The 16,421-nt window shown below is 39.4% G+C and overlaps 2 protein-coding genes across 2 annotated transcripts; both read right to left on the minus strand.

Moving 5' to 3' along the window:
• Window positions 1-3,798: 3,798 nt before the first annotated feature.
• On the minus strand, window positions 3,799-6,453 carry LOC103807249 (parvalbumin, thymic CPV3). Its single transcript, XM_009079971.1, has 4 exons — window positions 6,382-6,453; window positions 5,885-6,017; window positions 5,353-5,462; window positions 3,799-3,824 (listed from the first exon to the last, which is right to left on the minus strand). Exons 1-4 carry the CDS (start codon window positions 6,440-6,442, stop codon window positions 3,799-3,801), a joined length of 330 nt encoding a protein of 109 aa, XP_009078219.1. The 5' UTR covers window positions 6,443-6,453.
• A 7,007-nt stretch (window positions 6,454-13,460) lies between these two features.
• LOC103807251 (parvalbumin beta-like) lies at window positions 13,461-15,870 on the minus strand. The gene is made up of 5 exons (XM_009079973.1): window positions 15,794-15,870; window positions 15,597-15,665; window positions 14,848-14,982; window positions 13,963-14,072; window positions 13,461-13,486 (listed from the first exon to the last, which is right to left on the minus strand). The coding sequence occupies exons 1-5, from the start codon at window positions 15,868-15,870 to the stop codon at window positions 13,461-13,463; spliced, it is 417 nt and encodes a 138-aa protein (XP_009078221.1).
• Window positions 15,871-16,421: the final 551 nt, after the last annotated feature.

Here is a 16,421-nt window from a genome sequence, read left to right on the forward strand (position 1 = left end):
TGTCAGCTGCATAGTAGCAGACTTAACAAAAAGGTGTACTATAAATCACTCTGGGTGTTGGAGCTGACAGCTTTAAATAAATACAGCTGACAGCTCAAATAGCTGTTCCATTGACAGTATGTGGTCTAAATGTGTTAACAAATGCGTAGACTCAGCAGTTTGGGATTAGTTTAGCAAATAAATTACAAAATAATGCTGTGATCCAGCAAAAAGGACAATGCCTGTGTGTGCCTGGTCTGCAGGCTTTGTTAGCACTGCCACAGGCCTTTGAAGCTCCATGTGAAAACACAACACTGCAGCTAGAGCAGGGCTCCTGCTAGGATAGCATTCATCTCCCCCAGATTTCTCTCCTTAGGGTGATGTCAGGGAATGTGAGCAACAATGTGAGTGTTGTGGTGAGTAAAAACGGTTTGATAACGGATGTGTTTGCTCTGCAGGATCAGAGGTTTCATAAAGGAAGGTGCTAATGTTACACTGGGTTATGATTGAGGATACAGAATTACTGAGTAGCCATAAAATCTGCTTTCATGCAAAACTTGAGATATTGAAGTGTTTTAATGTGTTTGGTGTGTGGTTGCTAGGCTGGGTCTGTAGTGTGTGTGGAAGGAAGGCTGGGAAGAGAGGGTGAGGAAGGGGCTAGGCAGTTAAAAGGTTTTCAGCACCAAAGATGAATTATGTTACTATGTTAATTATTTCCCTGCTGATCACAACTAAAAGTGACAATTACATGAAGAATGATGTAAACGTTTGACATATATAAGGCATGGCATTTTTTGTGCTTAGAGGTTGAATAAAGCCACTGTTTATTCTGTTAGATTTTAGCTATTCACAGACAGGGTAACGTGGCACAAGGTGTTTTAGGGTATGTAACGTGAACGTGGGATGGAACTCTCAGGACCTGTCTTTTAATAGAATCACAAGTATTCTGATGTTTGCTAAAAATGTATTTTTATAGTAGTATCTAGTGCATAATTTTAGTATTCAACGTGCAAGTGGTAATTCTGATAAGTAAATCCTATAAGTCAACATGGTTTTTTTACTTAAAATGTTCTTCCACAAAGAGCAGTAATATGTTGGGGTAGGTGCTGTACTATTGAGGTTGTTTAAGGTATTTTTTCCCTGATGGAAATGCATAGAAGGATTCTTTAACTGCAATACTTTGGATGTTAGGGAGATCTCAGAATATCTCAAGTAGAGCAAGTGCATTTTTTTTCTGTTTGGTGCTGTGGTGCATGATTTGTATAAAATAATGATCTCTAAATGAACAACTGAGACATGTTTTGGATTAGTAATGATCAACAAGATTTTCCTGAAGTCTTTACATACAAATTAGTTAAAAGGATACACGTCAAGCCAGGAAGTCTTTTTATTTGTTGCCTTTTGATTGGATCTAAGTACATTTCATAGTTCAGATGTTTTACAGGAACTTCAGGTGCAGCCAGTTGTGATATATTCTTCTTTCTGGGAAATGAAGGAGGTTTTAATTTCACTCACAAATTTGCTGTGGGTCAGGGCACTGCACAAATCCTTTGTCCACCTCTGCCCAGTGACGTGCTCCAGCAGTGTGTTGCATCTTAGTGGAGAACAGCAGAACTTGTGCTTTGCCTCTGGGTTTCTTTGTTGAGATTTATGGTGCCAAGGCTGAGACACTGAGAGGAACTAGAGTTCAGAGTGCAACAGCAGCTGGAAAATTCTTTATTCTACATGCATTTGCCTGCCTGATGTAACATGATTAAGGACAAGGTCAGGACACCTAATTGTCAGTGAAATGGAGAGCAGTTTGTTTGTTACTTATATGTGAACTACTCCAAGACCCTTCTGTCATCAGACTGATTTCATTGCCAAGAACACACTTTATTTCTTGTGAATATCTTGTGACATCCATCTTAGGCAGTGAGAATCACCAAGGGTCAGATCCTCAGGGGTCAGATCCTCAGCTTCTGTCAATCTGAGTAGCTCTGTTTAGGTCCTTGATACTCTAGTGATCTATGCTAGGTGAACATATTTCACGATGCTAAGAAATATGATTAAAAGTCAATGTTCATTTTTATAAGATTATATTATTTTTGCACAGTAAAAGGAAAAATGTGATGGCCACATTAAATTCTCATGCGCACTGAGTGCACAGCTTACAAACAACCTGTTTGCCAAATTAAGCTGCTTGAAAACAACTTGAAATGGGACAAAAATTCTGTTTTCAGTTGTCAGCTGTTCAGAATTGTGGATTAATATGTACAGGATTTTTAAGGCAGTAGATGATTCTTGGCTGGCTCAGCAATGCTTGGCTCCTGAAAGAGTAGATAGCTACAGAGAGGTGAGTACTCAGGGAGGAATTGTTACGGAATATGTTTTGGTGTAGTTGTCTAGGATGCCTTGAGGATAGCACTGCATGAACTTCTCTTCATGCTGACTCAGGGAGAATTTTAATGTATTTAACTGCTTTTGCCTCGATGCTGAACTTGTTTGAGGCCAATAGGAATTTTTCAATTACTGTTTTGTTAGGTTTTCAAAATGCAGGCTGGGAGAGAGTGAAGGGCCCAGAACAGCAAAGTATCAGCTGTGTGGACTCTGTGGCTGATGCTCTGAAGGAGACATAGTCCTTCTCACAAGTGCACTCAGATTCATTGGTCTCTTCCCCTGCAATGGCTGGTTAGCTCATAAACAATTCAGTTCTGGTTTAGGTGGTTTTCTGCACAATTGCTTTTATTTATAGAGACTTTTGAAAAGGAAAAAAAAAGCAGTTAGTTTTGAATTTAGTTGTTTGCAGCAAAGGAAGAAATGCATTGAAACTCAGTGATGGAATATTCTCTTTGCTCAAAAAGTTCTGTTGTGCTCTGGTGACTTGCACAAGCAAGTGAAGGTGTGAATACTCCATCAGAGCATCTGAACACCTCTGTTTTCTAATGTCTGAATTGCTTGTGCCTGTAAAAACATTTCTTCAGCCTCTCCAGAGGTGGCTGCTTTAAAGAAGGACATTTTTAATCCATCAGTCATAGCCCAGAAGTACCAGGTAGAGTGTGTTAGAGCTTTCTCAACGTGCCTTTGTGCACATTCTTGCTCCACACTTTTAGTCCTCCCTATTGAGAAAATTAGGAAATACCACCAAGAAGATATCTTTTGCTTCCCTGGTGCTTTTTAAAGCCTCACAGTTATCTGAAACCTCAAGTCCACAGAGGCTTTCCTTTTAATTCTTCCTGCAGGAAAGTAAAGGTTTTTTGCTGTCCTCATCTATTAACTGGCTGATGTAAGAGTGGTTTGCAACTGCAGCAATCTCATGCAGAAGCCACTTCTTAAGCAAAAAGGTATGACTGCTTTTCACTTGGAAGTCAGTGGGAGATTTTATCCTCGCCTACCTCACAACTATATCTGAGCTCCAAGTCATTGATGAAGAGCTGAGTGTTCTGAGAATGAAGGTCTATTGTAAACAGAACTCCCTCTGATTTCATAAGATGCTCCTTATCTGAAGGTCTGATAAGATCAAGACCTTGGAGGCATTAACACTTCTAGTGTAAGAGTTCACATATTTCGGTTTAGGAGTCAGAAAAACAGACACAAGCTGTATATGATTAAATTTTATTGGATATTTTTAAGGGAAGTGTCTACTAAAGTAGAGTTTAGAACATGGTAAATGGTCCACACAATGAAAAAAATCATTAATCTCTGTTTGATAATGGTGCTAAGACAATGAAAAATAGCAGACACTGTCAAGATAAATAAGGGACTCCTGATTTTTTCAAGGTTTTGGAGTGTCTCGTGCAGATTCATCCCAATTCTGTCTTGTTTGGTCCTTTTGAACCTCTAAGCCTGCACCATTTCCTGAAATTCTGTGAAAGAGAAAAGAATAATTACAGGACAAATATTAAAATAAAAGGATTAGGAGTAAAAGATTAGTGGCTTATCAAGAGATTTAGAATAGGAATGAACAGAAAACAGTTTTCTGGCCAGAGAAGAAACATGCCTGGAAGGGAGGCATCGCCTAAATGTTCTCTTTCAAACAGATGGAAAGTCAGAGTTTTGCTGGCATTTATAAGGAATAATAAAATGTTCAGGGTATTTTCAGCCTTCTTTCTGCATAATATTGATCTTAGGCAAAAATAATGGAATGTCTAGTATGGAATTTGGGTAAGAAGTAGTTAAGAGCTGAAGTAAAAAAAAAAAAGTGAGTCCATGTGTTTTATTAGCTGTTCGTAGGGCTCCGAAAGTTGAGAAGTGTTGATTTAGGGCACAGTCTAAAGCCAAAAACATTGTGCAGCTCCATGTGGTGTGATCCTGGAGTGTTGTGTTGTGCAATAAGATACTGTTATTTGAAAGATCTTTTAAATGTTTGGCTTCCATGAATTAGAGTGTCTGATCGGTCCCATCCCTGAATGACTATATTAGTATATGGATTGCTTCATAAATCATGTGTGTTTATTCTGGCAGAGCTCCTAAGGAACTGGATTTAATTCCTTCCAAAGAAAGAAACAGAAGAGCTCTGTCCTGCTAGTGCAGTGAGCTGGGGAATCTGCATGCCAGCACATTCCCTGCGTGCTATTCCCTAAGCCCCTTTCATGCTCGCCTGGGCAGCTTGCTGCTCTCATGGGCGAGTTGCCATTGGCTGCAAACCTTTTGTGTGTGTGTGCTTCGTGTTCAAAATAGGGCACAGAAACATGGAATTAGGAGATCAGGAGCTTTCTGCACTGAGCAGCCATTAAGTCATCCCAGCATTTCCACACGGTGAGTGCAATGTGCTGCTTCCTAAAGCAGCTGCTCCTTCCTGTCTGGTCCTTAAGCTCCCGCTGAAGATAAATAGCACTCACCCCCTGCTCTGATCCCGTTGTGGGATCTCATGTCGGGGTAGTGACACTTGATCATTCTGTTCTCCTTATGCAAAACAAGTATTGAAGTAGGTGCTGCTGACTCCTGCATGTTGAGGATTTCAGTGAGTAGTGAAATTTCTGCTGAGAAATAGCTGCTGTAAATGCGCCGATGTATGCGCTGGTGATTTTCCTGTGTACAGCTGTGTCTTTTGTCCTTGATTTCACATTTGTACGTTGCAAGTGATGCCAGGGCTGCCTTGAGACAGTGGGAGGAGAAATAAGGGGCAGTTCCTTTCAGAATACTGGAAATTTGTGAGTGGCAACGAGAAGGTTTCTTAGGGCAGCCTAGGTGGGTTTTTTACTAGCTCATGCAAAAGGATTTACAATGACCCTGTAAGATCAGGGGTCATTTCCATCCTTAAACAGGTTGCTACTGTAAGGATTTCAGTAAAATCTCTGGAGGCACATTAATGTACCATCAGCATAAAAGAGAATCACACAGCATTACGACACATCCCGAGGAGTCTCACTCTGTGTTTAAAGGAGTTAATACCTTCAGCCCCGATTTTGCCGTCCCCATCGTGATCTGCAGCTGCCAAGAAGGTCTTGGTTTCTGAGCTGGTTAACACTCTGGCTCCACCCTCAAACCTCTGAAGGAAATACCTTGGAAGAAAATAACTTTGATTAAGATTTTCACACAATATGATTTTTAATGCATGTATAATCAAACTGATAGCTATCTCTAAATAATTTACCACAATAGCCTCCAAGCACTGCTTTGTTTGACAAGCTAAATCTTAGCCACATATACTTCTGCTTTTTAAGTCCAACCCTGATACAAGTGATTCTGTCCACTACCAAAATCCAGCCCCAGGGAGTTAGTTTTTTCTGTACTGAGCATAAAGGCAGGTATTTAGTAATTTGGTTTTCTCTGTAGGGATTATCGGCTTAAATACACCTTTCACAATCTGCTGAAGGTTTTGTCAACATTTAGCATAACTTGTGTTCATGTTTACAGAACAGCTCTGAAAAGGAAAAAAGTGCTGATTTTTGGATAGCCTCTAAATAGTTAACAAAATCCTTACTTGAGCTCATCTTCCTCAATAAAGCCACTTTGATCATTGTCGAGAATCCGGAAGATCTCCTTGAGCTGGCTGCTGCTCTTTTTAGACATCCCACTGATCTGAAAGAATTTTTTGGGACTAAAGGAATCTGGAGCTGAAAATAAATTAATAAATAAATTAACCCCAGACCACAGTGTTCACTGTTCCTAAACGGTCTGAGGATGCTGCTTTGTTACATTTTAATTGTGCTAAACATGAACAGTAGATAAAATCTGCCCAAGAGTGAATGAATTTACCCTACTGCCCCATACCCTCCAAACATCAAACAAAATCACGTGGGGTTAAGCTACAAACTGTCAATATAAACCAGTTATGAACAAACATGCTGTGACAGCTAAGTAAAGAGATTAGAGAAATCTGTTTAAAGTCTGCACTTGTTCAGTATTCCCTGGGGTCTGAGTTGAGCTTGCCACGTGTTACACAAAAGAATAGATTCAGAGCTGTAGCTGTTTTCTCACCTTGGCAGTCCCGCAGAGCAGCAGCGATGTCAGAAGGGCTAAGAAGGTCTGTGAGGCTCATTTTAAACCTGTGCAAAACAGTACATTGCAAACAGATTTGGGAAATGCGAATGCATCTTGCAGCAAACTGGTTTTTTTCTGTGCTTTGAAGAATACTATAAAGTTAACAAGACTTCTTAGCATTGATGAATCTAGTTGATCAAACCAACATCTCTGCAATGCCTGAACAAATTACAAGGTTTCGTGCATCCTTAAAAATAATATTGCTGATATAATGCTTTTTAATGAGATGGATTGCATAAACCATGTTGTGAGCTGATGATCATTTATCATTTACTTGGAACCTATTTAAGTACAGCACATTTTTAAAGTCTGTGTAACAGTTAATCTAATAATTAGTCTATCAGGAATATATGGCATCTGGCAGAACAAACAAGAGTACATGCACTGGGAAAAGCAAAGGCAAGAAAGTTTGCTTATATCATCTCCCCCAACAGTTTGGAAGAATAAAAAGAAAGCTGATACTTATCTACATAAGGTCCATCCATATGTAATTCCAGCTATGAAAGTACAAAGCTTAGAACAATGGTTATTGTACTTACTACTGGTGCAGCTCTGCACAGTAATTTCATTTAATTAATCTCAAGTCAGCTGCTCACCTGTAGAGTTTTCTCAGCTAGGGAAAGGGAAAATAGCTGAGGAGATACCAGGCAAAATAGTAATGTTGGCTCTGCCTTGCCACTCTGTCTTATAAAGGATTCAAAAGGTGACAATAACCACTACTTAGGTTACACTTTCATGGATCAAATGTTTGATTTGAGACCTAGCTCAAATTTCTTCCTTAACTAATTAAACTTTTCTTTCTATTTATATCCTAAGATAATATGGGCAAAAAGAACAGTTTTTGAAATAAATCCAGTAGTGTTTAATTAAGTCCAACTCTGCCATGAAAGCATAACCTTTCAGTCTCCAAGAATGTTAACAGGTAACCTCTGCCCCTCACAGTCACTCTCTGGAAAATGACTCCAGCAGTCAAATCCTTATGGAAAGAAATGAGTTTGTTTCCCCAAGTCTGTTGATCCTTTGGAATGTATAAAGGAAGTTGGAGATGAAAGATCAGAGGTGACAATGTGTCATTCTGACAAAGACAAGTTGTCACTAGGCTGGAGGGAACCATGCTCTAACTGGGGTGATCTTACAGTAAGCTTCATTTCATATTTCCTGACCATTTCCTAAATTACAGAAACAGAAACCAAAGCCTTCAACGACAGAAAACTCTCAACTAGGTAAAAGTGAACGAGCTAATCTTGTGTCAGTATTCCTTGGAGGATTATGTATGATCAGGTGACCCATGTAATAATCTATTTTGAGTATTTTAAATTATGTGAAATCAATAATAGACTATTATTATAAGAAATAGTTGTATAAAGTTGTGGGAATCAGAAATTGTTGGTGTGGGACAGATTTATCTCTATTTTATAACACTCTCACAATCTATCTCCTTAATATGAAATTTCAATTATGGGTATAAATAATGGGGATTTATAATTTATTTCAGGAGCATTAATTATGGAACAAAAAGCCCTAAGAAAATTTGGAACAGCAGATATGAGATTTTCCTTCTCAGACAAAAATCCATTTCCATCTTTAAGGGGGTTTATATGGCCAAAATTCTAGGATGAAGACCAATAAAACCCACATGTATTTTGGTTAGAGTTTATTGTGGAACAGTTTAGTATGGGATCTCAAGTAATGTTCTTCTAGTCCATGAGCATTGCTTTGTTTTTAGTGAGTGGAAATAGCATGGGATGCCAAAGAATTGGCATTTGTAGGAGCAACAGGTACAAATTATGCTGTGAATTAGGTTAGTCATATATCTAAGCCTTGGTGTAATGGACTACTGTGAGTTTACTCCTGCTTGGTGTAATGACAGTGAGGAAAGTGTGAAGCACAGCAGTTGTTCATGGCACTGTTTGAATATGGATAGAGAAATACAAGGTGTAAGTAACACAGAAAGCAGACATAATTTGGTGATACTTTGGCCTTTTTTGCTGTCTCTTTTGTAGGCAAAAGAAGGTGGCACAAATCCCAGATAATCAGACTTACCTTTGGTCCCAAATGCCAGCTGTCCAGTAAGGAAAAAATCCTCCTTTCTATCACTTCCAGTGGGAAAAGTGTTTGTAGGAAGCTGGAAGAACACTTTGCTATTGAACCCAGGAACCCTGGGCTGTGGTGCATTACTATTGTCTGAGTAAAACAAACTGGACAGTGTTGATTTGTACGAGTTGAAGACCTGATCTCAGGTCTTTTGGTATTCTTTCCCTTTGTCTTCTTTACTACTACTATATATTGCTTTCTGCCTGAGATTTCCATGACATTATGATCTAACAACAGTGGCAGTGGGAATGAAGCACATATTGTGCTTTCTCCAGAGTCATGCTGGAACACCTTTCATCCTTGTAGGCATCTTTTTACACTCTGTTGTGAATTTTCTCTTTTATGGTTATCTCAAATTGATATGAGTTTGAGCAGAAGAGTTCTTTTACTGATTCCTCTTGATGTTTTACTGCCAAGATATTTCTAGAGAAAATGGGGTTTTTTAGACCTCTGATAGTGCTTTATAGACTTCCTTTAGTTCTGCTTCCTCCTGCACACTCCTCACTGAACTGGCTTTGTTTAAATGTTTGATTTACCATAAAATACTAATTATTAACAGCTATTGAGAATGAGGAGGTTGAAATGAAGCAGAGGAAAATGACAAGATCAAGGTGAGCATGTAATACTCAAGCTCAAAATATGTCTGCAACTAATTCAGGGGCTGTACTAATATAAGCACCAAATGTTGAAGGAATGACATCTGGTTACCTCATACTCTGCTATAGCACACATTGCTAAGCTGGTTTTACATATATTCAACAATAGGAAAGTAGCCAGAATTAGTGTTATATGAAATTATGGTCTCAAATAAACATGAGCTTATTGCTATTATTGCTTATGAAGGGATCTTATAGTGTCTGAAATTCAATGCTGACGACAAAAGTGATGCTAATCCTGGCTGGAAGATGGTTTACAAAGGCCTAAAAGAGCTGAATTTCAGAATCTAGTTGATGTCACTGTATATTGATACAGGTGGGAATCTAGGGTTACTAGGTTTTATTTATTTATTAATGACACTTCATCTGAAGTACAGGTTTCCCTCCACTACAATTAGAATGCAATAATCAGGGATTAGTATATTAAGGGATGTTTTAATGAGATAATCTATTTTACAGCTGAATTATCTGCCTGTTTTCCTTATTTTTGGGCTCTGTGTTGGCTTAAGTGATTGTAATCACTTGGTGTGTTCAAAAACTAAGATCTGTAGAAGAGATTTTTAAGAAGATGTTACGCAAAAAAAGTAATGCTACAAAGAAAATTCCTGATGTTCGGACAAAACAGCAGCTGCTGGGTAATGGCAGTTAGCAATAGTGCAATGTCTGGTACAGAATCTGAGTATTGCACAGTTTCCAGGAATGTTCAGCACTTGTTCCTATGAAATTAAAGCAAAAATATTAAACTTTGTTTATGGAGGTTTTTTGCTCTACTAGGGACATCTGAAAATGCTATTGAGTTATTAATCTGAAGATTTATGTACTCATATATCTTCTGTTTTCAGCTGAGGTGTCTTTATTAAATAATATTAAAGCCATTTTTTTGTTTTTAGACTTCAGGAGCTAAGCCTGCAGGTGTGTTCCTGAGAAATACAGGACATTCGTGTTGATAAGTTTTTGCTAGGAAACTAACCTATAAAACAATAGTCTTCAAATCAAGTACTATTTACTTCTCTAAGAATCAGAGGAAAGTCGTGTTTTGGTAAATCATTGATGGGTTGTGGACTAGTTATGTCCCCTTTGTGTTCTGTTTGGCATAAAGGACAGAGTTAATTAGCAGTGGCAATCAACCAAAGCAATGACTTCAAGCAGATGCAAAAGAAACATCAGCAGTTGTCTCAGGTGAGATCAGAGGAGAGGTGTTAACCTGAGACCAACTACAATAGTGTAAAGAGATGCTGTAGCAGCTGTTTTAAAACCCACACAACTCCATCTTTCAGCCCTGGTTGTGTCAGGGCCAGAACAATTGTATCATGATCCTGGATAACAGATTCTGCCTTTGTAATGAGTTTGGAAGTAACTAAAATAGGTTGATCAGTGGTGTTGATGTCTCAATGCTGATGGCAGAGAATCTTAGTGTGCTTATAGCTATAATCATTGAAAAGGACCTTTACAACACAGTGAGTTATATCCTCCACTTCAAGTTGGCTCTTAAGGCATATGTTTAATCATCTATAAAGAAGTACAGAATCTGTTTTGAATTGTTGCTTGGGCCACAGTATTTTACCATATATCACAGATAAATTTAAGCATGTGATGTGGTATTGGGCTTTTTTGGCACTATGCATTATTCCGACAAAGGATAGAGCCAGGCCCTGGAAACCTCAGTGACAGAGTTTTCTTTCCCTGCAGCAAGTAGAAGATATTACCCAGAGCACTGAGCAGAGATCTGCACTGTAGAATCCAAGATACAAGATCCATCTTGCAGCACTGTGGGTCTGGAGCTAAACAAAACCAGGTAATTCTCTCATGTTAGGAGAAATGTCATGTGTACTTTCCCTAGTTCAAATAATGTCCTTATCATTCTGTGTGAGTGAAATTGATTTCTGTTTGAAAATGACAGCAGAATAGACTAATATCAGATAACTGAGTAATAGTGTCACTAATTCATAGAGATTGGTCTGATCAGCATATTTTGTCACTTAAAAAGCTGTCCTGGAAGATCCCTGCTAGCATTTGATATGATGTGTCTGTCTTTAAATCCACTTGGAAGTTCTTCTGTGACTCAGTAACACTATTTTCTGTCTCTGACCCTAAATGTAATTGTCTGAGATGTTTCTGTCTTCTGTCAGCATTAGACAGTGTCAGATGGAGTGATCTTTAAAAATCTACATTGTTCAGGTTTCCTGTGTATTTTAAGAATAACCTAAGGTTAGAGGCTGTGAAATAATCTGGGTGCTGCCTGTTGTGCCATGTAAAAGATAAGTACTGTGCTGCTATACTGTTACCAAAGGCTCTTTGCCTGTGGCTGAGTTTCACTGTGCCTCACAGTGTAAGAGGCCATGGGAAAAGAAAGCAAACAGCACTGAGGCACTTCCAGCTGTGGATCCACTGCCTGTCCTCAGTGATGTCAGGGGGATTTCTGCCATTCACTTCAGCAGTAGGAGGATGTATAACCCTTAGTGAGGTAACATAAAATTACCCTGTGATTACAGTCAACCTTATCATAAGTAATCATCAAAAGTCACTTGTTTAGCAGAAATGACCTTCTAAATAAAGAAACAGGTGTCTAGATTCAGCAAGCTCTTAAAACACATGCATCAAGCATGTGACAATATTCCACTGATGAAAGGCAACAATATATTTAGAGCCTCAGACCTTCATATTTATGATCCCAGAAGAATCCAGAAGAGGAAAAGAAAGTAAGTGTATTCTTGTACATAGGAAACAGAAGGAAAGGTCTAAAAATGTCTCTAGTCACAAGCTCTTCTTAACTTTCTGGAGTGATCACTGAAGCTGATACCAGACTTACCTTGTCATTAATTTTTTACTCTTCTTAATGGAATGGTAAGTGGTGAAATTGTCTTAGATTTGTAGGCCTAGCAGGCTAATCAGGGTGGAAGTAAGTGTGGTTAAATAAAGGAGCTGCCTACTATCTCAGAAGTTATCTGAGCTGTCTGTGCCTTTCTCTCTTATTTAGCCATTAATGTTGGTACAATGCTAGACCAGGTTGCTCAAGGCTTTGTTCAGCCTGGCTTTGAAGCTGGTTTCACCAGGGTTGGGGCATCCACAGTCTCCCTGGGCAACCTGTTCCAGTGTTTCACCACCCTCACAGGAAAATATTTCTTCCTAATAGCTTAGCTAAATTTCTCCTCTTTCAGTTTGTACCCTTGTACCCCATTACTCCTTGTCCTATCACTGCAGTTCCTGTCGAAGGAACTCCCTTACACTGACAGAGAGGTAAGCTCTGGGCTCCTCACTCCTACTCCTGTGCAGGTAGACCCATGTCTTGTTGCTTTGTATCTCTGTGCCATGGTGCCACTTGCCAGGTACTACCAGACTGCTGGATATTTAGTGCCATATGTATGGTGCCAAAGGGCATTCAGTGTGCAAAGCAGACCTAACAAAAGGTATTTATCCCCCAACTGCAACCTAGCACCTTTCCTGAGACCTCCATGCTGCTCCCAAGATCTGAGGTGCAGGTTCCCCTCCTATGGAGAACAAAATGCTAGCAGTTTCTGATCTGAAATGATTTAATCTGGCAAACTGAGTCACCCACAGACATGGGCAGGTGGGGCACAAGAAGTGTTCTGCCTTGAGTTAGTTCAAGCAGATAGAATTCCATTTTAATTTCTTGGCAGTGGAACAATAGTGCCATCGGGTGGGCATGGAGGTGAGTGGTTTCTTGGAGAACTTGGAATGTGCTGCTATTTCAGTAATTTAAATTCATCTTGGATCCAGTTGATCTTACATTAAAACTGATGTATTAGCTAGTGCCAGGTCCTGTGATTTAATTAGTGTAGAAACAGCTGCATAAAAACATAGGGAACATTACATACATCTCTTGGTTAAACAGCACTGCTAACAGTTACCATAAACAGGTTTTACACCTGGACATCTTATTAATGCTATTTTTTTACAACACGTGTTACCTACTTATGTAAATATAGAAAATTTCATGGCCTATAGAGATGCTTTTAATTTTTCCTTCTCTTAAGAATTTTACTTGTACCTTTAATGCCTAAAATTCAGGTGAACAGAGTAGATTCTAGTTCAGTCTCCCATTGGTATAGACCTTCTGCTTAAAACATTGGGGAATGTGGTTTAAGTAGTGCTTGCACTACTCTAGGTGTTTTCCAGCAGTAAGAAATCACTTGCCAACATTTGTTCGTGATGTTTCAGGATACAGAATGTGTAAATAAATGGAAGGTTTGCGATAGGAAAGATTGTTTATGGCACAGGTATCTTGGTCTTTATCTTGACTGCTTGTTATGATTTGACCAGAGCTTGAAACTCTGAAAAAGTAATAAAAGAAGAATAAAATGGGACCACACTTCGTAATCACACGGTCAAAGAAGTAGTACTTTAATTTTGGGGATTAAAATGGGAAACTAATGATGCTCCCTCTGATAATCATTCCTTAAAGGTAGCACATTGTATATTCCTAATAATAGATAATTGAGGCAAAGGAAGTTTTGTGCTTATGTGTCACATTGCACCATAGTTCAACAGTAAAAAGCAGTGAAATTGTAGACTGAATTTAGGTTTCAGTCCTGAAAGATCTCCACAGAAGAGAAAAGGGATTGACCACCTGTAGGCAGGGTCAGAATACAGATGAGTTCCTATGTTAGATCCTCTCTACAATACAGATCAGATCTGAGCACCTCAAAATCAGATCCATAACATCCAACACATGGAGCAGGACAGCTGCCTAGAGCTAGCCAAGAGGAAATCTCAAGGGCAGGTATTGCTCCATTTAATGAAGTCTTACCATCCACCCCAATTTTACCATCTCCATCGCCATCAGCTTGTGCTGCGAGTGCCTTGGTCTCAACATCAGTCAGAGCTCTGGCACTGTCTCTGATATTCTTCAGGAAAAGTCTGTAAAAGTTGAGAGGACAAGTGAGTGAGATATAGCCAGTACTGAAAGCATTTAGAGCTTGGTGTTAGTAATAGCTGTAAAATTTCAAGCCTGATTCAATTCTTGAGGCCATTTCAAAGTTTTTTTGTAAATAATTTTTGATTAAATGGCAAAATTTCTTGTAACTTCAGTGAGAATAAGGGTAAGAACGTAAGAGGATGTTACCTCACAATGTGTAAAAATCTTTATGACATTTTGGTTTCATTGGATTAAAAAGACAGAATTAGCACTGACTCCATAGTGGCAGGATTTATCTTCCCTCCTGTGTCATCTTCCTGCTTTTCTCCGAAGACGCAGGTGCTTGAGAGTGGCAAGAATTTCTCTAACCTTCCTTTTAACTTCAAAGTCAGATGAATGTGATCTGCAAGGTAGAATTCCTGTGGCAGAAAGAAAGATGAGAGAAAAATGGTCCTTTGAATTCAGACTAGTAAAGAATCTTGCAATAATAAAAAGCAGCTGTAGCAGAGCTGCTATTTTTATCTTCACAGTCTGTCAGTTATCACTACATGAAACAAGTATTTTCAGTGCTGTCAGAGTTTGCTCGTTGTGATCCAGCCTTGCCTTGTTATTTGACTTGCAGCTCCTCTGGCACCAGCACACACACATACATGTGCACATACACACCATTGTCTCTCATGCAAAGAGACAAAAGGAAAGGTAATATTTCAGATCTTATCACACATTTTTAGATGATAAAACGCAGTCCTGTTGGTAACTCGTTTTTTATTTACTTACTTCAATTCCTCTTCCTCAATAAAGCCACTCGTGTCCTGGACAAGAATTCCAAAGACACTGGGGAGCTGGACATTGGACTTGGAGCTGAGACCAACTTCAACAAAAAAGGCTTTGCAATTAAATGAATCAGCAGCTGAAATAAGCATGAAGAGATGAACAAAAGTAGTTCAAGAGAAGAAAAGTAGTTAAAGATCTGGAACAAAAAAAAATTAGCTTTTTGATCAAAAAGCATCAAGCTTGTGCAGTACAATGAGGTACACCAGAAACCCCAAGTAACAATCTTTGATTTTCCTGAGTTTGTATCAGATTAATGGGATTTTTAATCAATGAGCTCTCAAACCTAGGACATAAGTAATGACTGTGGTCTTCGTCATGTGAGAACATGCATTTGTAAACAGATACTTCACTCAAATATATGTTATTTGCGGAACTTGGTGCTAAATATTGTGCTTGTTTTGAAATCAGCAGTAGTTTTATTATTATTCTCTGAAAAACTAGGATTTATGCCTAAGGACTTCAGCCTTTGGTTTTCTCATGCTTTAAGTTGCTGCAATGCACAGGTGATGATGGGAGCCTGTGCCTTGGTTGGACAAGGTTCAAACTTGTATCTGTTGTTTTACATTGCACCTTTTTCTGTTTTTGGTAAACAGCCTTTTCTGTTCACTTTGGAATTGGGATGTTGTGGGAGCAAGGACAAAGGAATTTGATAGATAAACTGAAAAGCCAAATTAAAAACATCAGTGTTCCCTTGGTGGCTCTGTAGGCCACCAGCATTTTCAGCTTCTGTCAGGATAGCAGAAAGAGTCATGTCAAAGCTACTGCCAAATGAAGAGTAATATTGGGTAGAGGATCAGAGAAGATCTGTAATTGTGTTGGAATTACTGAACACTCAGGAAGTAATCCTTGTGGGAGGATCACATTGAGATTACAAAGCATTTATCAATACGAGGTTTTGGTATTTCTGCGGCAAAGCAGCTCTTGCCCGTAGGTGGCACCAAAGACAGTCGAGTTCAGCCGTGACATCTCTCCACGACTACTTCAGTGAGGGAAAATCGAGGAACAAACAGATGGGAAGAGGGGAGCGAGTGGGTGTTCAGCGAGGAGGGGAAGGGGTCGCAGCCCATCGCTAGGGGCCGAACACTGCACACGTGTCAGGAGCTCTTGCAACTGTCTGTACAGTCACCATAGCCCTGGCAACCAGCCCACTCAGGCTCTGAAGGTGTGGGCTAACAAGCCCTTAAGTCTCTTACAATGCACTTCCACAAGAATGGTGGCGAACAAGGCCTTCATTTTGCACACTGCACTTCAGCAAGTTCTCAACCCTTCACAAGAAACTTCTCAGAGGTGCTCGATAACAAGCCACAATACAGAATTACAGGATATTTGGAGTTTGAAGGGACCCACAAGGATCATCAAGTCCAACTCTTGGCCCTGCACAGGACAGCCCTGAGAATCACACCATGTCCCTGAGAGCATTGCCCAAATGCTCCTTGAGCTCTGTCAGGCTTGGTGCTGTGACCACTGCCCTGGGGAGAAGTTCCAGTGCCCAAACACCCTCTGGGGGAAAAACCTCT

The sequence above is a fragment of the Acanthisitta chloris genome, unplaced genomic scaffold, assembly GCF_000695815.1.
Source record: "Acanthisitta chloris isolate BGI_N310 unplaced genomic scaffold, ASM69581v1 scaffold34188, whole genome shotgun sequence".
NCBI classification, from domain to species: Eukaryota; Metazoa; Chordata; class Aves; order Passeriformes; family Acanthisittidae; genus Acanthisitta; species Acanthisitta chloris.